The sequence below is a fragment of the Callospermophilus lateralis genome, chromosome 14, assembly GCF_048772815.1.
Source record: "Callospermophilus lateralis isolate mCalLat2 chromosome 14, mCalLat2.hap1, whole genome shotgun sequence".
In the NCBI taxonomy this organism is placed as follows: domain Eukaryota; kingdom Metazoa; phylum Chordata; class Mammalia; order Rodentia; family Sciuridae; genus Callospermophilus; species Callospermophilus lateralis.
In genome coordinates, this window is record NC_135318.1 from 49,213,211 (window position 1) to 49,233,906 (window position 20,696).

The 20,696-nt window shown below is 38.0% G+C and overlaps 1 protein-coding gene across 3 annotated transcripts in view; it reads left to right on the plus strand.

Annotated features, from left to right (window-relative positions):
* Nucleotides 1-20,696, plus strand: part of Sanbr (SANT and BTB domain regulator of CSR) — a 52,190-nt gene that overhangs the window by 24,332 nt on the left and 7,162 nt on the right. For all 3 annotated transcript variants that reach the window (XM_076833040.1, XM_076833041.1, XM_076833042.1), the window contains 6 exons: nt 9,938-10,090; nt 11,455-11,600; nt 12,370-12,469; nt 13,160-13,192; nt 14,215-14,314; nt 19,889-19,980. In XM_076833040.1, the coding sequence (XP_076689155.1) occupies nt 9,938-10,090; nt 11,455-11,600; nt 12,370-12,469; nt 13,160-13,192; nt 14,215-14,314; nt 19,889-19,980 (624 nt within the window). The remainder of the gene's footprint in view (nt 1-9,937; nt 10,091-11,454; nt 11,601-12,369; nt 12,470-13,159; nt 13,193-14,214; nt 14,315-19,888; nt 19,981-20,696) is intronic.

The following is a 20,696-nucleotide window of genomic DNA, read 5'->3' on the forward strand; positions in this document are numbered from 1 at the left end:
TTATTTTATTTTTACAGTGCTAGGGTTCAAACCCAGGACTTCACAAAGGCTAGACAAGTGTGCTCTACCACTGAGCCATATCCCTAGCCCTTCCCACAATTTTTAAATCAAATTTACTGAATCATATTCTATATATAATAAAATCCATCCATATCGAGGTTGGTAAATACACATAGTAATATTACTGCCATTACCATCAAAGCACAGAATACTTCCATCACTCTAAAAAGCTTCCATTTGCCCTTTTTCAGTTAATTTCTTCTTCCCAGGAAGAAGTGATTCCAGTCACTCTGAACTGGAGTCTGATCTGTTTTCTGTCTGTAGTTTTGCCATTTCCAGGATATCATCTAAATAAAACCATACAGTATTTAGCTATTCAACTATAACTTCTTTCATTCAGCAAAATGGAATTGAAAATTTTCCCTGTTGTTGCATGTATTGGTTTGTTTCTTTTTATTGCCAGGTAGAGTTGTTATATGAATATAGCACAATACGTTATTCCACTTGCCAGCTGAAGGACATTTGTAGTGATTCTAGATGAGGACCATTATGAAGAAAGTTGCTATAAACATTTCCTTACAGGTTTTCCTATGAATATAGGTTTTTACTTTTCTTGATTAATTTCCTAGAAGTAAGATTATAAGATTCTATAGTAAATATAAAATTTACCATTTACCTAGCAGTTTTCTAAAGTTCCTCAACCTTTTTGCATTCCTACCAGGTATGTGTCAGAGTTCTTATTTCTCTATATCTCACTAATATTTGACATTGTCAGGTTTGTTTGATTTTGGGGGGGGGGTGGTGTTAATTTGTTGATGGTGGGGGCTTTATGTTTGTTTGTTGTTTTGTTTTGTTTTGGTACTGGGGATTGAACCCAGGGGCTCTCAACCACTGAGACACATCCCCATCCCCCCCCCTTTTTTTCTATTTTTTATAGGTATAGATGGACAGAATGCCTTTATTTTATTTGTTTGTTTTTATGTGGTGCTAAGGATTGAACCCAGTGCATAACACATGCTAGGCAAGCACTCTGCCACTGAGCTACAGCCCCAGTTCCTCCAGCCCTTTTTAATTTTTTAAATTTTTGAGACAGGGTCTCGCTAAGTTGCTTGGGCCTCACTAAGTTGCTGAGGCTGGTCTTGAACTTGTGATCTTCCTGCCTCAGCCCTAACTGCTGGGATTACAGGTATGAGCCACTCTGCCCAGCTAATTTTGTTTTTGTCTTTGAATTTTTGCCAATTTATATACACATTTGAAATCTGATTATTTAATCTATAATTAAACCTTGATAAGGTCTTTTCTCTAATAACTCAAAGGACAATTTTCATTAATACTGATGATAAATATTTACCTCAAAAATATGTCACAGAAAAAATTATCAAGGAGCCAGGCACAGTGGTGCACATATGTAATCCCAGAGATTCAGGAGGCTGAGACAGGAAGATCACAAGTTCAAGGATAGCATCAGAAATTTAGCAAGAGCCTGTCTCAAAATAATAAAATTCCAGTTTTCTGTTAGTTTTCTAATAGTACATAAATAAGTATAAGAAGAAATAGAAGTCCTTCTTAATACCATTCTCCTAGTCTCCATTTCCTTAGGGTGTGGTAAAGCACCCCTGGGTTCAATTCCCATACCACCAAGAAATATATATGTGTATATGTGTCAAGGAATAATAAAGTAAGGCAAATTTTTATTGCCTGTTTCATTGGAAATTTTCTGAGTAAATATCAGTTTAATTCATTAGAATTTTGAATAAAATGGTTTTTCTTTTTCATAACTTTATTGAGGTACACTACATGCTATAAAATTCACTCATCACAACTACGTAATTTTTGGTAAATTTACAGTTATACAATAATCACCACAAACTGATTATAGTACATTTTCATCACCCAGAAAGGTCCCATTTGCCCATCTGTTTCCACTCCCTGTGACAATCATTAATCTACTTTATCTATAAATCTGCCTTTCTGATACATTTCTTATAAGTGAGATACACAACACATGTTTTTCAGTATAGTATTTTTGAGATGTATAATTTTTAAAAAAATTTTTTTAGTTGTTGATGGACCTTTATTTTATTTATTTATTTTTATGTGATGCTGAGGATTGAACCCAGTGCCTCACACATGCCAGGCAAGCGCTCCACCACGAACCACAACCCCAACCCCTGAGATGTATAATTTCATTGTGGGAATAATCATTGATTTTATATATTTTTTTTTTTTTTTTTTTTTTTTTTTTTTTTTTTAATTGATTTTTATTGTAGGTTGTTCAAAACATTACCTAGTTTTTGATATATCATAATTCACACTTTGATTCAAGTGGGATATGAACTCCCATTTTTACCCCATATACAGATTGCAGAATCACATCAGTTGCACATTGATTTACATATTGCCATTCTGGAGTCTGTTGTATTCTGCTGCCTTTCCCATCCTCCGCTATCCCCCCTCCCCCCTCCCCTCCCCTCTTCTTTCTCTACCCCCTCTACTGTAATTCATTTCTCCCCCTTATATTTTCCCTCCTTTCCCCTCACTTCCTCTTGTATGTAATTTTGTATACCCCTGAGGGTCTCCTTCCATTTACATGCAATTTCCCTTCTCTCTCCCTTTCCCTCCCACCTCTCATCCCTGTTTAATGTTAATCTTCTTCTCATGCTCTTCTTCCCTACTCTGTTCTTAGTAACTCTCCTTATATCAAAGAAGACATTTGGTATTTGTTTTTAAGGGATTGGCTAGCTTCACTTAGCATAATCTGCTCTAATGCCATCCATTTCCCTCCAAATTCTATGATTTTGTCATTTCTTAATGCAGAGTAATACTCCATTGTGTATAAATGCCACATTTTTTTTATCCATTCGTCTATTGAAGGGCATCTAGGTTGGTTCCACAGTCTTGCTATTGTGAATTGTGCTGCTATGAACATGGATGTAGCAGTGTCCCTATAGTGTGCTCTTTTTAGGTCTTTAGGGAATAGACCGAGTAGTGGAATAGCTGGATCAAATGGTGGTTCCATTCCGAGCTTTCCAAGAAATCTCCATACTGCTTTCCAAATTGGCCGCACCAATTTGCAGTCCCACCAGCAATGTACAAGAGTACCCTTTTCTCCACATCCTCGCCAGCACTTGTTGCTGTTTGACTTCCTAATGGCTGCCAATCTTACTGGAGTGAGATGGTATCTTAGGGTGGTTTTGATTTGCATTTCTCTGACTGCTAGAGATGGTGAGCATTTTTTCATATACTTGTTGATTGATTGTATGTCCTCCTCTGAGAAATTTCTGTTCAGGTCCTTGGCCCATTTGTTGATTGGGTTATTCGTTATCTCATTGTCTAATTTTTTTAGTTCTTTGTATATTCTGGATATTAGGGCTCTGTCTGAAGTGTGAGGAGTAAAGATTTGTTCCCAGGACGTAGGCTCCCTATTCACCTCTCTTATTGTTTCTTTTGCTGAGAAAAAACTTTTTAGTTTTAGTAAGTCCCATTTGTTGATTCTAGTTATTAACTGTTGTGCTATGGGTGTCCTATTGAGGAATTTGGAGCCCGACCCCACAGTATGTAGATCATAGCCAACTTTTTCTTCTATCAGACGCCATGTCTCTGATTTGATATTAAGTTCCTTGATCCACTTTGAGTTAACTTTTGTGCATGGCGAGAGAAAGGGATTCAGTTTCATTTTGTTGCATATGGATTTCCAGTTTTCCCAACACCATTTGTTGAAGATGCTATCCTTCTTCCATTTCATGCTTTTAGCCCCTTTATCAAATATAAGATAGTTGTAGTTTTGTGGATTGGTTTCTGTGTCCTCTATTCTGTACCATTGGTCCACCTGCCTGTTTTGGTACCAGTACCATGCTGTTTTTGTTACTATTGCTCTGTAGTATAGTTTGAAGTCTGGTATAGCTATACCGCCTGATTCACATTTCCTGCTTAGAATTGTTTTTGCTATTCTGGGTCTTTTATTTTTCCATATGAATTTCATGATTGCTTTCTCTATTTCTACAAGAAATGCCGTTGGGATTTTGATTGGCATTGCATTAAACCTATAGAGAACTTTTGGTAATATCGCCATTTTGATGATGTTACTTCTACCTATCCATGAACAGGGTATATTTTTCCATCTTCTAAGATCTTCTTCTATTTCTCTCTTTAGGGTTCTGTAGTTTTCATTGTATAAGTCTTTCACCTCTTTTGTTAGGTTGATTCCCAAGTATTTTATTTTCTTTGAGGATATTGTGAATGGGGTGGTTGTCCTCATTTCCATTTCAGAGGATTTGTTGCTGATATACAGGAATGCCTTTGATTTATGCGTGTTGATCTTATAGCCTGCCACTTTGCTGAATTCATTTATTAGCTCTAATAGTTTCTTTGTAGACCCTTTTGGGTCTGCTAGGTATAGAATCATGTCATCTGCAAATAGTGATAATTTGAGTTCTTCTTTTCCTATTTTTATGCCTTTAATTTCTTTCGTCTGTCTAATTGCTCTGGCCAGTGATTCGAGAACTATGTTGAACAGAAGTGGTGAGAGAGGGCATCCCTGTCTTGTTCCAGATTTTAGTGGGAACGCCTTCAGTTTTTCTCCATTCAGAATGATGCTAGCCTGAGGCTTAGCATAGATTGCTTTTACAATGTTGAGGTATGTTCCTGTTATCCCTAGTTTTTCTAGAGTTTTGAACATAAAGGGATGCTGTACTTTGTCGAATGCTTTTTCCGCATCTATCGAGATGACCATATGGTTCTTATTTTTAAGCCTGTTGATGTGGTGAATAACATTTATTGATTTCCGTATATTGAACCAACCTTGCATCCCAGGGATAAATCCTACCTGATCATGGTGCACAATTTTTTTGATATGTTTTTGTATCTGGTTCGCCAGAAGTTTATTGAGGATTTTTGCATCTAGGTTCATTAGAGATATTGGTCTGTAGTTTTCTTTCTTTGAAGTGTCTTTGTCTGGTTTAGGAATCAGGGTGATGTTGGCCTCATAGAATGAATTTGGAAGTTCTCCCTCTTTTTCTATTTCCTTAAATAGCTTGAAAAGTATTGGTGTTAATTCCTCTTTAAAGGTTTTGAAAAACTCTGCTGTATACCCATCCGGTCCTGGGCTTTTCTTAGTTGGTAGTCTTTTGATGGTATCTTCTATTTCCTCAATTGATATTGGTCTGTTTAGGTTATCAATATCCTCCTGGCTCAATCTGGGCAAATCATATGACTTAAGAAATTTATCGATGCCTTCACTATCTTCTATTTTATTGGAGTATAAGGATTCAAAATAATTTCTGATAATCTTCTGTATTTCTGAAGTGTCTGTTGTGATATTGCCTTTTTCATCCCGTATGCTGGTAATTTGAGTTCTCTCTCTTCTTCTCTTTGTTAGCGTGGCTAAGGGTCTGTCGATTTTATTTATTTTTTCAAAGAACCAACTTTTAGTTTTGTCAATTTTTTCAATTGTTTCTTTCGTTTCGATTTCATTAATTTCAGCTCTGATTTTAATTATTTCTTGTCTTCTACTTCTTTTGCTGTTGTTTTGCTCTTCTTTTTCTAGGATTTTGAGTTGAAGTATTAGATCATTTATTTGTTGGTTTTTTCTTTTTTTAAGGAATGAACTCCAAGCAATAAATTTTCCTCTTAGAACTGCTTTCAATGTGTCCCATAGATTCCGATATGTTGTGTCTGTGTTTTCATTTATCTCTAAGAATTTTTTAATTTCCTCCTTGATGTCTTCTATAACCCATTGATCATTCAGTAACCTATTGTTCATTCTCCAAGTGATGCATGATTTTTCCTTACTTCTTTTATTGTTGATTTTCAATTTCATTCCATTATGATCAGATAATATGCATGGTATTATCTCTACTCCTTTATATTGTCTAATAGTTGCCCTGTGACATAATATATGATCTATTTTTGAGAAGGATCCATGTGCTGCTGAGAAAAAAGTGTAGCTGCTTGATGTTGGGTGGTATATTCTATATATGTCAATTAAGTCTAGGTTATTAATTCTGTTATTGAGCTCTATAGTTTCCTTATTCAACTTTTGTTTGGAAGATCTGTCCAGTGGTGAGAGAGGTGTGTTGAAGTCTCCCATGATTATTGTATGGTGGTCTATTAGACTCTTGAACTTGAGAAGAGTTTGTTTGATGAACATAGCTGCACCATTGTTTGGGGCATATATATTTATGATTGTTATGTCTTGTTGGTGTATGGTTCCCTTGAGAAGTATGTAGTGTCCCTCTTCATCCCTTTTGATTAACTTTGGCTTGAAATCTATTTTATTTGAAATGAGTATGGACACTCCTGCTTGTTTGCGAAGTCCATATGAGTGATATGATTTTTCCCAACCTTTCACCTTCAGTCTATGTATGTCTTTTCCTATCAGATGTGTCTCCTGAAGGCAGCATATTGTTGGGTCTTGTTTAGTGATCCATTCTGCTAGCCTGTGTCTCTTAATTGGTGAGTTTAAGCCATTAACATTTAGAGTTATTATTGAGATATGGTTTGTTCTTCCAGCCATATTTGTTTATTTATGTTACTAAACATGGTTTGTTTTCCTCTTTGATTATTCCCCCCCACCTTTACTGTACTACCTCCCGCTGTTGGTTTTCATTGATATTTTCCATTTCCTCTTCCTGTAATATTTTGCCGAGGATGTTTTGAAGAGCTGGTTTTCTAGCTGCAAATTCTTTTAACTTTTGTTTATCATGAAAGGTTTTAATTTCATCTTCCATCCTGAAGCTTAATTTCGCGGGATACACAATTCTTGGTTGGAACCCCTTTTCTTTCAACGTTTGAAATATGTTATTCCAGGATCTTCTAGCTTTCAGAGTCTGTGTTGAAAGATCAGCTGTTATCCTGATTGGTTTACCCCTAAATGTAATCTGCTTCCTTTCTCTTGTAGCTTTTAAAATTCTCTCCTTATTCTGTATGTTGGGCATCTTCATTATAATGTGTCTAGGTGTGGCTCTCTTATGATTTTGCACATTCGGCGTCCTGTAGGCTTCTAGGATTTGGGATTCTGTCTCATTCTTCAGGTCTGGGAAGTTTTCTCGTATTATTTCGTTGAATAGATTGGTCATTCCTTTGGTTTGGACCTCAATACCTTCCTGTATCCCCATGACCCTTAAGTTGGGTCTCTTTATGTTATCCCATATTTCTTGAATGTTCTGCTCATGGTTTCTTAACAGCTTTGCTGAGCTGTCTATGTTCTTCTCCAGTTGAAATACTTTGTCTTCATTGTCTGATGTTCTATCTTCTAAGTGTTCTACTCTGCTGGTAGTATTCTCAATTGAGTTTTTAAGTTGGTTTATTGTTTCCTGCATTTCCAGGATTTCTGTTTGTTTGTTTTTTATAACCTCTATCTCCCTGTATAATTGATCTTTTGCTTCTTGGATTTGTTTGTGTAATTTATTGTCGAAGTGGTCGAAGTGGTCTTTCATTGTCTGATTTTGCTGTCTAATGTCTTCTTTGAGACTCCAGATCATCTGAAGCATGTATATCCTGAATTCTTTATCTGACATTCCATCTGCTGCAGATATTACCTCTTCTAAAGTTGAGTTGACCTGCATTGCTTGTGGTCCTTTCTTTCCTTGTCTTTTCATACTGATCGCGTTTCTTTCTTCTGGTAGCCACGCCCCCGTATCTGGTGCAAGAGACCTCAGTCGTCAGCACTGGTGGGTGCTGTAGCTGGGAGACCCGCGCCGCGCGGCTCCCGCCGGCTCCTGCGTCAGCGCCGCCTCAGCTCCCGCCGGTTCCCGTGCCGCTGCCACGGTTCCCGCCAGCTCCGTCCGGCTCCCTCGCCGCTCCTGCTAATTTAGAGTCCGCTGGGAAGGAATCTCTTTGGCCGATCTTTGGTGACTTTCCCTCTCTGCTATGGCGGGCCCCTGGCTCCTTGCAGGAGTGACCGAAGGGAGAGGTGGAACTGGCTTGTCTCTGGTCTGATATAATCTCTGGTTTTAGATCCCAGTTCGCTAATTCATAGAGGCTTGGTTAGATTTCCTTCCCATCCTCTCAAGGTGGGGAGCCCTTTCCTGGGTGGGCAGGGCCGTTAGCAGAGCCGGAAGGGCACGTGCCTTCTGTCGGGCCAGGCGGGGACCCTTCTGGCTGCGCTGGGCCGCCGGGGGCTCCCTCAGCGCCAGGCAGATGGCGCCCGCGTGGCTAAGAGCCGGGTGGGGTAACCCTTCGCAGAGCGGGCGGGCCGCCAGGAGTGCCGGGATGGTGGGAGCTGTCTGCCGGCCGGGCAGGGACCCTTCTCGACGAGCAGGGCCGCTGGGGGCGCTTGTAAAGCCGGGCGGCTGCCGCCGCGTGTCTAAGACCCAGGCGGGCGGGGTGGCTGTTTGCAGGGCAAGAGCGGGACCGGCAGGGTAGCCGGGATGGCGGAAACTGTCTGTTGGCCGGGCAGGGACCCTTCTCGCCGAGCAGGGTCGCCAGGGGCGCTTGTAAAGCCGGGCGGCTGCAGCCTCGTGGCTAAGAACCAAGCGGGCGGGGTGGCTGTTTGCAGAACAAGAGCGGAATGGCGAGAGCTGTCTGCCGGCAGGGCGGGGACGCTTCTCGCTGAGCAGGGTCGCCGGGGGCGCTTGTAAAGCCGGGCGGCTGCAGCCTCGTGGCTAAGAACCAAGCGGGCGGGCTGGCTGTTTGCAGAACAAGAGCGGAATGGCGGGAGCTGTCTGCCGGCAGGGCGGGGACCCTTCTCGCCGAGCCGGGTCGCCGGGGGCGCTTGTAAAGCCGGGCGGCTGCAGCCTCGTGGCTAAGAACCAAGCGGGCGGGGTGGCTGTTTGCAGAACAAGAGCGGAATGGCGGGAGCTGTCTGCCGGCAGGGCGGGGACCCTTCTCGCCGAGCAGGGTCGCCGGGGGCACTTGTAAAGCCGGGCGGCTGCAGCCTCGTGGCTAAGAACCAAGCGGGCGGGGTGGCTGTTTGCAGAACAAGAGCGGAATGGCGGGAGCTGTCTGCCGGCAGGGCGGGGACCCTTCTCGCTGAGCAGGGTCGCCGGGGGCGCTTGTAAAGCCGGGTGGCTGCCGCCGCGTGTCTAAGACCCAGGCAGGCGGGGTGGCTGTTTGCAGGGCAAGAGCGGGACCGGCAGGGTAGCTGGGATGGCGGAAACTGTCTGTTGGCCGGGCAGGGACCCTTCTCGCCGAGCAGGGTCGCCGGGGGCGCTTGTAAAGCCGGGCGGCTGCAGCCTCGTGGCTAAGAACCAAGCGGGCGGGGTGGCTGCTTGCCGAACAAGAGCGGAATGGCGGGAGCTGTCTGCCGGCAGGGCGGGGACCCTTCTCGCCGAGCAGGGTCGCCGGGGGCGCTTGTAAAGCCGGGCGGCTGCAGCCTCGTGGCTAAGAACCAAGCGGGCGGGGTGGCTGCTTGCAGAACAAGAGCGGAATGGCGGGAGCTGTCTGCCGGCAGGGCGGGGGCCCTTCTCGCCGAGCAGGGCCGCCGGGGGTGCTTGTAAAGCCGGGTGGCTGCAGCGGCGTGGCTAAGAACCAGCCGGGTGGGGTGGCTGTTCGCCTAGCGAAAGCAGGGCCGCCAGGGTAGCCGGGATGGCGGGCGCTGTCTGCTGGCTGGGCGGGGACCCTTCTGCCGCGCTGCTCTGGGCCGCCTGCCGCTTGCAGAAGCGGCGGGTGGCCGCGGGATTGGACTCTGAGCCCGCGCTGCCAGTCAAGTTTCACTTGTCTGGGGCAAACTGTCACGTCTATTAAACTTACTAATTCTCGGCAGGTCTCCTTTCAACGGAATTTTGCTAGAAGATCCTCAGTAGGTAGAATGTAGCTGTTTTAATTGGTGTTTCTGATCCCGTTAATGTGGAGATATTGAAAGTGCAGCTTCCTCGCCGGCCGCCATGTTCTCTCCCTTAATCAACTCTTAAATGAAGTGAGCCTCTTGGAGCACTGAGGCTGCTGCTATCACAGCATTGAGATCTCAGGAGATTTTCTATATATTTCTTTTTCTCAGGCTTTTCTCTGTATTGAACTTTCACATTGTCAGTACCACTCAGAAACAGTAGTTTATTCTACTGCAGCAAACTCACTGAGCACTGTTGGCACTGGAATTTATCCCTGCTGCAATCAAAAGGTTCTTCGATTTGATCCCACTCAGCTTACAAAGGTAAATTTTGAATGTTGTGCTTTTATAGTAACACACTCCCTAACACTTTTATGTAAACCCTTTCTCCTCATATTGTTTTTAAAGTATAAAAGTAATATATTCATGTAGAAAAGTTTTCTAACAGTACATAAATAAGTATAAGAAGAAATAAAGTTCCTCTTAACACCATTCTCCTAGTTTCCATTTCCTTATAGGTAACTATGTTTAATAGTTTCCTTTTGGACCTTTTAAATACATTTTAGGCACAAATGATTTGTATTTTTTTGTTTTGTTTTGTTTCAGATATGGAATTATACTACTTATATTATTCTGAAACTTGCACTTTTCCACTCAACAACATACCTAGGTTATCTCTCTATGACAGTTCATTTAACTGCTGTGTGATAATCCAAACTGCATATATCACGATTTCTTTAACCATTATCCTGTTGATGAACATTTATGTTGTTTCCAGATTGATGGTATTGCAAGTGTTGTAATGAACATCCTTGCACATATATCTTGGTGCTGTATGTGTATACTAGTATAGATTATATTCTGTGATCGCTAACACTATTGAAATGTTATATAATTAAATTTCATGAGTGGGTGAAAGGAACTTAAAGCTTTTCATCGCCATCATCCATACAAAAAAATATTTATAAAGCACCAAAGATGAACCACTCCCTATATAAAGGTATGGGTTGAGAAGTGAGTACCTAGATTTATTCCTAACAAAATATATGCAAGAACTCTATGCAGAAAACAAACCATTATTTAATGAGAGAAAATAAGGAGACTTTAAAAATGGATAGTTGTACCATGTTCGTAAATTGGAACACTCAACATTAGAAAGATGTAAATGTTCCCCAAACTCACCTATATAGATATGAATCCTACAAATCAGTACCAAAAAAAAAAAAAAGACAATATGCCAGGCATACATACTTGTAATCCAGCAATTTAAGAGGCTGAAGGAAGAGAATCACAAGCCTTGGCAATTTAGCAAGACACGGTCTCAAAATTTTAAAAAAGGGCTGGGAATGTACCATACAATTGGGATAGAGGATAGAAATTATCTTTTGGGAGAAGGGAAGCAGTTAAATGATCAGGAATGGACCCATGGGTGATTCCTGGAGTGTTCTCATGTGTATGTGTGTGTGTGTGCACAGGTGCATATGTGCATTTGTGTTTTCCTTTTTTAAGGTGGGTGGTAGTTAAATGGATATTCTTGGTATATGTTTCAATCTTTTTACTGTTTTTTTTTTCAAGAAATGTTTTTAAATATGATTTGACTAAGCAAAGAAGAATAAGAACAGTGATCTTTAAAGAAATGTTTTTATTAATGAATCAACCTCTCTAACTTAGTATCTCTTACATGACAGGGCTGTAAAGTGAAGGACCACATGGTTACGCTTCATGATCAAGGTGAAGGTGGAGATTTGCTGTCCGTTCCAACTACTAGAATACTGGACGATCTAAATAAGCACAAAGATGTCATTGTTGTGCCTTTTTCTAAAGATTTGGTTAGGTGAGGGGGAAAAAAATCCAACAACACTGAATTACAGCCTTATTCAGTGGGGGAATTCAGTGAAGGTTCCCATTTCAGAATTTCCTGATATCTAGTGCTTTCCCAAATCAATAATGTCAATCCTTAAGTAGTTTTCATTGTTTCAGATAGTTTAGCTGAAATTATGTTAGCTTACAATAAGTGTAAGCAGATATTTATTTGGTAGGCAAAATACTTAAAAATATCTGAGATCCAAGAGGAAAAAAAAAACTAATGAAGAGTTCTTGGTGATTAAAAAAGTTGGGATTCTAAATCCAATTTTTTAAGGATTTTTAATTTTTTCCACATTTACTTGAGCATTCCTACTTCACCTCCTCCTTATTCCTTCCCCTTCTCTCCCTCCCCCTCTTCCTCCTCCACTTCCTCTCCCATTTTTTTGTTGTTACTGGGGATGAATCCTAGAACTTCATAGGTACTAGGAAAATACTCTACCTCCAAGCTATACCCCTAGCCCAAGCCCTTTTTAATTGCTTAATTGATATAGCTAGAAAAAGTTTTGATGGTTGAGGTCATCTTTCCATAAAGGGGAATTGCTAGATGAATTAAGAAATGAAAATGTTGAAATAGCATCCTTATATTCAGGAACTGTATTCCTTTCTTTTTAGTGGTGTGAGAATTTAATCCAAACCATTTTTCTTAAAATTGACAATAAAATATTTGCAGTTAAAAGATATTCTCATTTAAATTGTTAAGAATTTTCACAATTCACAAAAATGTGTTTTCTTTCAAGTGATCCTGCAGTTGGCTCCTCTGATGAAAAGGGTCTAGAATGTGATGTTTTACTGGAGCCACATACACCATGGGGCCCCAAAACTGGAGAGCTCAATGCTGTGAGTAACTAATTTTACTTATTCTCCATATGAACAATTGATGATGTTTCATGTTTGACAGGAACTTGGTCAGTTTAAGTTGAAATTGAACTATCTAATCATAACAAGGTATTATGCTGAGTTGATATGATTATAAGAGTCCTAGGATATGTTCCTTGCCCTCAAAGAATTAAGAACTACCGAGAAATGAAGATAGTATGAATGAATATTTTGTCTCCTCTATTTCTATAACATTTGGTATGAAATTTTTTATTAAATCAGAAATATATTTAGTTTTTCAAATACATTCAATTTTTCAAAATTGTTCAAAAATAACAAAAAGTATATTATCTTTACATATGACTGACTTATCATTTGGAAATGAAGCTGGAAAAGTGTCAATTTTTTTCTTTTTGTTTTTCCTGTAGTTCTGGGAATTAAACTAAGACTCTGTTGCATGTTAGGCAAGCACTCTACCACTGAACTACATGCCCAGCCCTTTTTGCTTTTTTTAAACATTCACATTCTTTTCTTAACAGAAGATTTAAAAGACAGATATATGAACTTAATATATCACTTTAAACCTGAATTTTAAGTTGTTTCAACTGGGAAAGGAACTTGTTTTAACTCTTCTGTAATATCCATGTGAAAATAAGGAGGTGCAATGTGAGTGGGTGCAGATTTAGTAATCTCTTCTTCCTCTTTTTATAGTTCTTGTCCCTAAAAAACTGGACTCTGCAACTGGTAAGTAAGCAATTATATTCAGCTTTCATGGCTGTCTTTCTTCCTAAATTAAAGTTTAATTTAATAGAATATTATCAGTGACTTACTTTGTAAGTTTTAGTGAAATGTATATCTACTTTTTCAGCTTCTTCAATTTTGCACATACTAAAAATGTTGTTAGATTGTTTAAGAGGGATATATCATCTCCATTATCTGATTGCATAAGCCATAGATCTTGTTAAAAGACTTTTTAAAGTCACTTTAAATCACATATAGAACATTAAACAAATAAAAAATCTACTAAGGTCTCATTATTTGATTGTTTAATTGGTTCTTTTTTTAATCTGCTTACTCAGTATTTATAAAAATAGGATAGAAATTTGGGTTAGGGATAGCAAACAATAGGACTGATAGGTACAGAAAAGTTTAAGTAATGAAGGCCACATTCATTGAGATAGTGAACACATGTACTTGTTTAACAACTTTAATGCCAGCCTTTGTGTTTTAATTTAATCTTAACATCAAGTAACATGTTGAGTAACAAAAGTTCAACAAATACTGATTATCTGTTTATCACTTTTCTAGATTCTGTAAAGGAAATAAATTTTAAAATATTAGATGTAGGTGCTGGGGTTGTGGCTCAGCGGTGGATCACTTGCCTAGCATGTGTGAGGCACTGGATTTGATTCTCAGTACCACATATAAATAAATGAATAAAATAAAGTTCCATCAACATCTTTAAAAAATGTTTTTTAAAAATATTAGATTTAATGCAATCCAGAATATTGAAATTCTCAGTGATGGGGATCAAACTTGTAAACTCACACTGCTTGGCAAGTATTCTACCACTGAGCTACATCACCAGCCCTAAACGTAGAAATTCCTATGACCATATCCTGAATGTTGTGCTAGGTTGACAGGAATCATTTTATCAGCTCTTGTTCAACTAATTCATCCAAAATAAGTATAGTTAAATGTATTTTAAGGAATTCATTACAGAGTTGATAATAATACATTTGTAATAGATGTGTTTGTTAATTTAGAAACAACAGTCATTATTTTCAGAAGAAGAAGAATATACCACTGGATCTGAGGTCACTGAAGATGAAGTTGGTGATGAAGAAGAAGTATCCAAGAAACAAAGTATTGACTTCTAAATTAAAATTAAATCACATTCTTTATGAAGAAGTTATATTCTGAAGCTTGATGCAAGCAAGGATTGGGAAATTGTCTTTAAAATGTTTCTATGTGGCAGGTTATAACATTAGGAGTAAAAGAAAGAAAGGATGCTCCTTTAAGATTCCCATAAAGTTGTAAAGTACAGTCTACTGAGAAATAAATCTGCCAATTTCCACTTCCAGTGTAATTTAATAGACTCAGATTAGGCGAAATGTGATCAGAGACACGAACCTGAGATGATTTGAAGTGGAACTCAAATAAGCCGTTCAATAAGTATGATTTTTTTTAAATATTAAAAGCATGTTTATGGGCTATAGCTCAGCGGTAGAGCACTTGCCTTGCAAGCATGAGGTACTGAGTTCAATCCTTAGCACCACATAAAAATATATAAATAAATAAAGATATCGTGTCCATCTACAAGTAAAATTTTTTTAAAAAGCATGTTTATTATACAACTATAATATGAAGTTGGGTCAAAACTTTTCAACTCATTGGTTTCAAGAAACAGCAGGTAAAATTGGTTCAAAACAGCCTTTTAAAGACTCACATGTTATAGGTATTTGTTTTTTAGGTTTTTTGTGGGTTTTGGCGGGGAGTGGGGAGTACCCGGGATTGAGCTCAGGGGCACTCGGCCACTGAGCCACATCCCCAGCCATATTTTGTATTTTATTTAGAGACAGGGTCTCACTGAGTTGCTTAGCACCACCTCGCTTTTGCTAAGGCTGATTTTGAACTTGAGATCCTCCTGCCTCAGCCTCCAGAGCTGCTGGGATTACAGGTGTGGGCCACTGCACCCTGCCATTTATAGGTATTTGAAAAAAGAATGCTAAAAAAAGATTGTAAGTCAGATTTTTATAAAGTTAAACAAAGTTTATAAAGTTTACCAAAATGATTAATGTCCTACAAAGCAATAAATGAATAAACTTTGAGGTTATATTTTCTACTATATAGAAATAATTTCCAATTCTGTTAGGAAAACAAGATAATATGTATCTTTACTATGTCTGGACTTCAACCAGTAGATAGTTGAGATTATGGTTGTAGCTCAGTTGATAGAGCATATATTTAGCATGCACAAGGCTCTGAGTTTGGTCTCCAGCATCAAAATTTTTTAAAAATAAAAATAATAGCAAAAGGAGCTTTTTTAGAGAATTAAATAATTGTTGAGTGGACCTGTTAAATGATCCTTTAATATGACATTAAAAAGACAATGTGGGGGAGCTGGAGTTGTGGCTCAGTGGCAGAGCACTTGCCTAGCATGTGTGAGGCACTGGGTTCCATCCTCAGCACCACATAAAATAAATAAGTAAATAAAGGTACATTAACAACAATAAAAAAAAACAATGTGGCCCTCTCTTTGTCTTATCTTTGTTTTACTTAATTTTCCTTAACATGTTGAATCCCCTAAAGAAAAAAAAAATGTTGTTGTTGTTTTTTATTTTGTGGGAGTACCATAGATTGAACCCCAAACTGGTATTTTATCATTTTTTTTCATTTCTCATTTGTCAAGGAGAAATTGCTAATATGTTCATGTTTTTCAGCTATTTGAGGTATAATTTACATTTAATAAAACACACCCATTTTTGCATTGGTGAGTTTTGGTACACAGGTCTAGCATATCATTCCAAAATATTCTATCCTGCCCTTTACATTAATTTTCCCTTTCAATTCTGAGGCAACCGTTTTTTATCACTATGGTTACTTTTTTGTAGGATTTCATATGAAAGGAATTATGAGCAGTCTTGTCTTTGTCTTCTTTCACATAGTTTATTTCTGAGATTCACCCATATTGTTGCATATGTCTGTAGTTTTTTCATTTTTTTTGTAAAGTAGTATTACATTATAAGAGTATGCCCTATTTATCTATTCACAATTTCATGGACATTTAGGTTGCTTCCAATTGTTGGTTATTATGAATAATGCTGCTGTGAATATTTGCTTACAAATTACTGTGGACATGTTTTCATTTTTCTTGAAGAGACACCTAAAATAGAATTTCTGGGTCACATAGTAAATGTATTTAACTTTATAAAAATCTGAAAAATTGCTTTTGCAAAGTGACTGGGGTTAAAATATTTTTTTTAGTTGTAGATGGACACAAATACTATTTAAATAATTATTACACTATATTGTTTTTTCTTAATGACAAGAAAAAAGTTTGTACCTTTTCAGTACAGACAGTTTCCCCCCCAATATTTTCAATTTGCAGTTGATTGAATCCACAGATGTAGAACACAAATACGTAGGGTCAACTATATATACATTGTAAACTCAACAATGTTTTGATTTTTGCTTTAAATGATTGCACATCACTTAAAAATGTAAAAGGCTAGCTAGGAGTGGTGGTACATACCTGTAATTCCAGCAGCTCAGGAGGCTAAGGCAGAAGGATTGCTCCTTCAAAGCCAGTCTCAGTGAGGCACTAAGCAACTCAGTGAGACCCTGTCTCTAAATAAAATACAAAACAGGGCTGGGGATGTGGCTCAGTGGTTGAGTGCCCCTGAGTTTAATCCCCAGTACAAAAAAAAAAAAAAAAGAATGTAAAAGACTAGACATGGTGGTGGCATGCATCTGTAATCCTCAGCTACTCAGTAACTGAGACTGTGTTTTCTGGCTTGCACTGTTTCTGACAAAAAGTCAGCCATCAATAGAATCATTTTATCTTGCTGTTGTGTCATTTTATCTTGTCTGTTTTATCTTACTGCTTTCAAGATTTTATCATTATCTTTTAGAAATTTGACTATGTTGTGCCTAGGCATAGTTTTCTTTTCCGTTATCATGCTTAAGGTATATTGAGCTTCTTAGATCTATAAATTGATGTTTTTCACAAATTTTGGGGAGCTTACAGTCATTGTTTCTTTAAATATCTTCCCCTCATCTTCTGGAATTTCAGTTGCACATGTATTAGATGAGCTGGGTACAGTGGTACAAGCCTATAATCCTAGCTACTCTGAGGTAGTAGAATTATAAGGTCAAGGCCAGCCTGGGCAATTTAGCAAGACCTTGTCTAAAAATAACAAGGGCTGGGATATAGCTTAGTGGTGGGTGCTCCTGCATTTGACCCCTTATTCCACCAAAATAATTTTAAAAATAAATTGATACTGTCCCACAGACTTTAAGACTTTGTTTATTTTCATTTAACTTCTCTTTGCCCTTTGTTCTTTAGATTGGATAATTTCTAATACTTTATCTTCATTTTTACTGATTCATTCTTCTGCTATTTCAAAATTTTTTGAGCTTATATGGGAAAGTTTTTTTATTATAATTATTGTTGAAAAGAGCTCAGAATTTGTTCAGTTCTTGTTTATGGTTTCTACTTCTTGCTTGACATTCTGTATTCACTAAATAAAACAATTTTTTCTTTATTAACATTTGTTTTGAAGTATCTGCTAAACCCAATATGTAGGCCCTCTCTGAGTCAGTTCTGTTAACTGTTTCTTTTCTAAGAGGGTCAGAGTTTCTGTTTTGAAACTTTTGATTGAAAAATGAAGGTTTTCCTTATGCAACTCTGAAATCTGGTTTGTTCTTCTGAGGATTGTTGATTTTTGTTGTTGTTCTAGTAGGTGGTTAATTTACCTGATTCAAATTGCAGACTGTCTCACCTATGATATGCAGTAGATGATTGTCTCTGCACAGCTGTTTTAACTGCTAACTGCACAGGTAGGCTATTGCTTTAGCCTACCTCACCCTCATCCCCAGTCACACCGTCCTGTGTAGCTTGGGAGTCAGCCAAGGATATAGATACAGATTATATTCAGATATTGGGGCTCACCTACTTAGTGGATCCCGTGGTTTACAAATGCCACCTGAATTTTTAGTAGTTTTTCCAGATCCAAGTCTATACTCTGATACATCAAGCCAGTAAGATGTCTTGCTGTCAGAAGCTTGAGATATGTGCAGTTTGGGGAAAGAATCCATTCAAAAGCACAAAAAAACTCCCATATCTCACTAAGAGCAGTTCTGTTTTGCAGAGTGGATGGTCCAACATAGTTTCTACCTGCCTTTTACCTGGGCTTCCTAGAATCTCTCATACCGTTTCCAAGTTTAATACTTGACTAAGAATATGGACATTTTGTACTCACATTTTAGATTTTAGGTCTTGTGTGACTTTCTTGCTTCCAAAATTTCTTCTTACAATTGTAGCTTCTCTATTACTTTGAACACTTGTCATCCTCTGCCTGGGCTCATAAGGCTGCAATTTCCCTCCCTGAGCCAGGAAGTTCATTTAGGCAAGAAGGCCATAAACTCAGTTTTACTTCATGCATTTTTTATAGTGTAAATGCTCAATTTTCAGCCTATCTTTGACTATTTGCTATTACCTTCAGATGGTTGTTTATAATTTTTTGTTCTGTTTTTATGGCTGTTTTATTAGTAAGGAATTGTTCAGCCCCTTCATATTGTCATTACCATATTTCTTACCCTATCATATTTTTTAGAAACTTTATAAAACTTGTTACCCAGTTTAACAGAGAGAGGTGTTAGGGGGTCAGGGCATGTCAGCAGGCAAGTAAATCTATCTAGATTATTAATTTTTGTTACAGCATCTTCAAGGTTATTGTCTATGTAGCATGGGTTTTCCACTTATCATTTTGATAATTTCCTTCTTAAACAATATAGCAAGACTTCTGGAGAAGGTAAACAAATAATTTCATTTGGGAAACAGTTATTCAGTATAATCCTTACCTTCATATATTGTTTTTATTGAATGCTTCTTCCCCCTCCTTGTAATTTTTCCCTCCTTTGTCCACTTCATAGTCAGCCAGGATAGATTCAGAATATTGACTCCAAGAATGACTTAGTCCAGAATATAATTTATCTAAACTCAGCATCTTCCCAAGATCATTACTGTCCTACCTCCTTCCTGAGCAAAAAACATTTTAAAGATTTTGTATGTGGGGGCTGAGGTTGTGGCTCAGTGGTAGAGCGCTCGCCTAGCATGTGTGAGGCCCTGGGTTTAATCCTCAGCACCGCATATAAATAAATTAAATAAAAGTATTATGTCCATCTACAACTAAAAAAAAAATATTTTGTATGTGTATGACTACTCCCCCCATTCTCAAATTATATTTTTCTACATTATAGTAATTTAAAGTAAAAATTTTGGAATTAGAATATGATTCCATTGTCAAATTCAGAAAATAAATATGTAATTTGTCCATCATTTTTCCTATTTCATATAAGTAGGACTTCATATTTTTTCCCAAAAAAAAAATTTTTTTCCCAAAAAAATTTTCACCAAATAGAAGGAAAAATGTAATTAAAATGAATTCATGTAAGGCAGTTTCAGTTTCATTTCTCTGTATTTTGGGGGTTTGTCCAAAGGTAATTTTTAGATTTTTAGGGTTTTTTAAAAATGATTTCATTGTTTAAAAGTAGCAAGTAAGGGGCTGGGGTTGTGGCTCAGTGGTAGAGCACTTGCCTAGCATGTGTGAGGCACTGAATAACTGAATAAACAACATAAAGGTATTTTTTAAAAAGTAGCAAGTAAATTGGAGAGGTCTGAGACTTATACTCATAACATTGACCTTCCATAATCAGGGAAAAAGGAGAAACCAAAGAAGTTCACTAAACCACCAAAAAAGCAGATGTCTTCACCCTGTGCACAAAAAAAAGAAAAGGCATTGGAGAAGGTAACTGATCATTTTTTTATTCTAAAGTTCATATGAAGAAATAAGCAAGTATATTCAGGAAAAATAAAATATAGAAGAGTAATGAGTGTCTCATGGAATGCTAGTAATGTAAAAATGAATGATATTCTTTATAGATTGAGATTAAAGATCTTTAAGATATATTGACAAATGAAAAAACAGAAGGTGCAGAACAATGTGCACAGTGTAAAGGAGATGGGGAAATATGTATGAATTTCCTTATATATACATAAACTATCTCTAGAAAGCTACATAAGAAATTGATAAGATTGATTGGCCCTAAGGAAAGGAACTGAATGTGGAGAGGATAAAGGTAAGAGGCTTTCAGGGCTGGGTTTGCTGCTCTGTGGTAGAACATTTGCCTGGCATGTGTGAGGCACTGGGTTCAATCCTTAGCACTGTGTATAAAAATAAAGGTCCATTGACAACTAAAAAAAATATTTTTAAAAAATGTAAGAGGCTTTCTATTATATTTGCTATTTGAACCTTTTGAATTTTAAACCAATATCACTTATTCAAAAAATAAGAGGGAATAGACTTTTAAAATTAAAAATAAGCTGGGTACAGTGATACATGCCTGTAATCCCAGCAGCTCAGGAGGCTGAGGCAGGAGGATCTGAAGTCCAAAGCCAGCCTCAACAAAAACGAGGGGCTAAGCAACTCAGTGGGACCCCTGTCTCTAAATAACATACAAAATA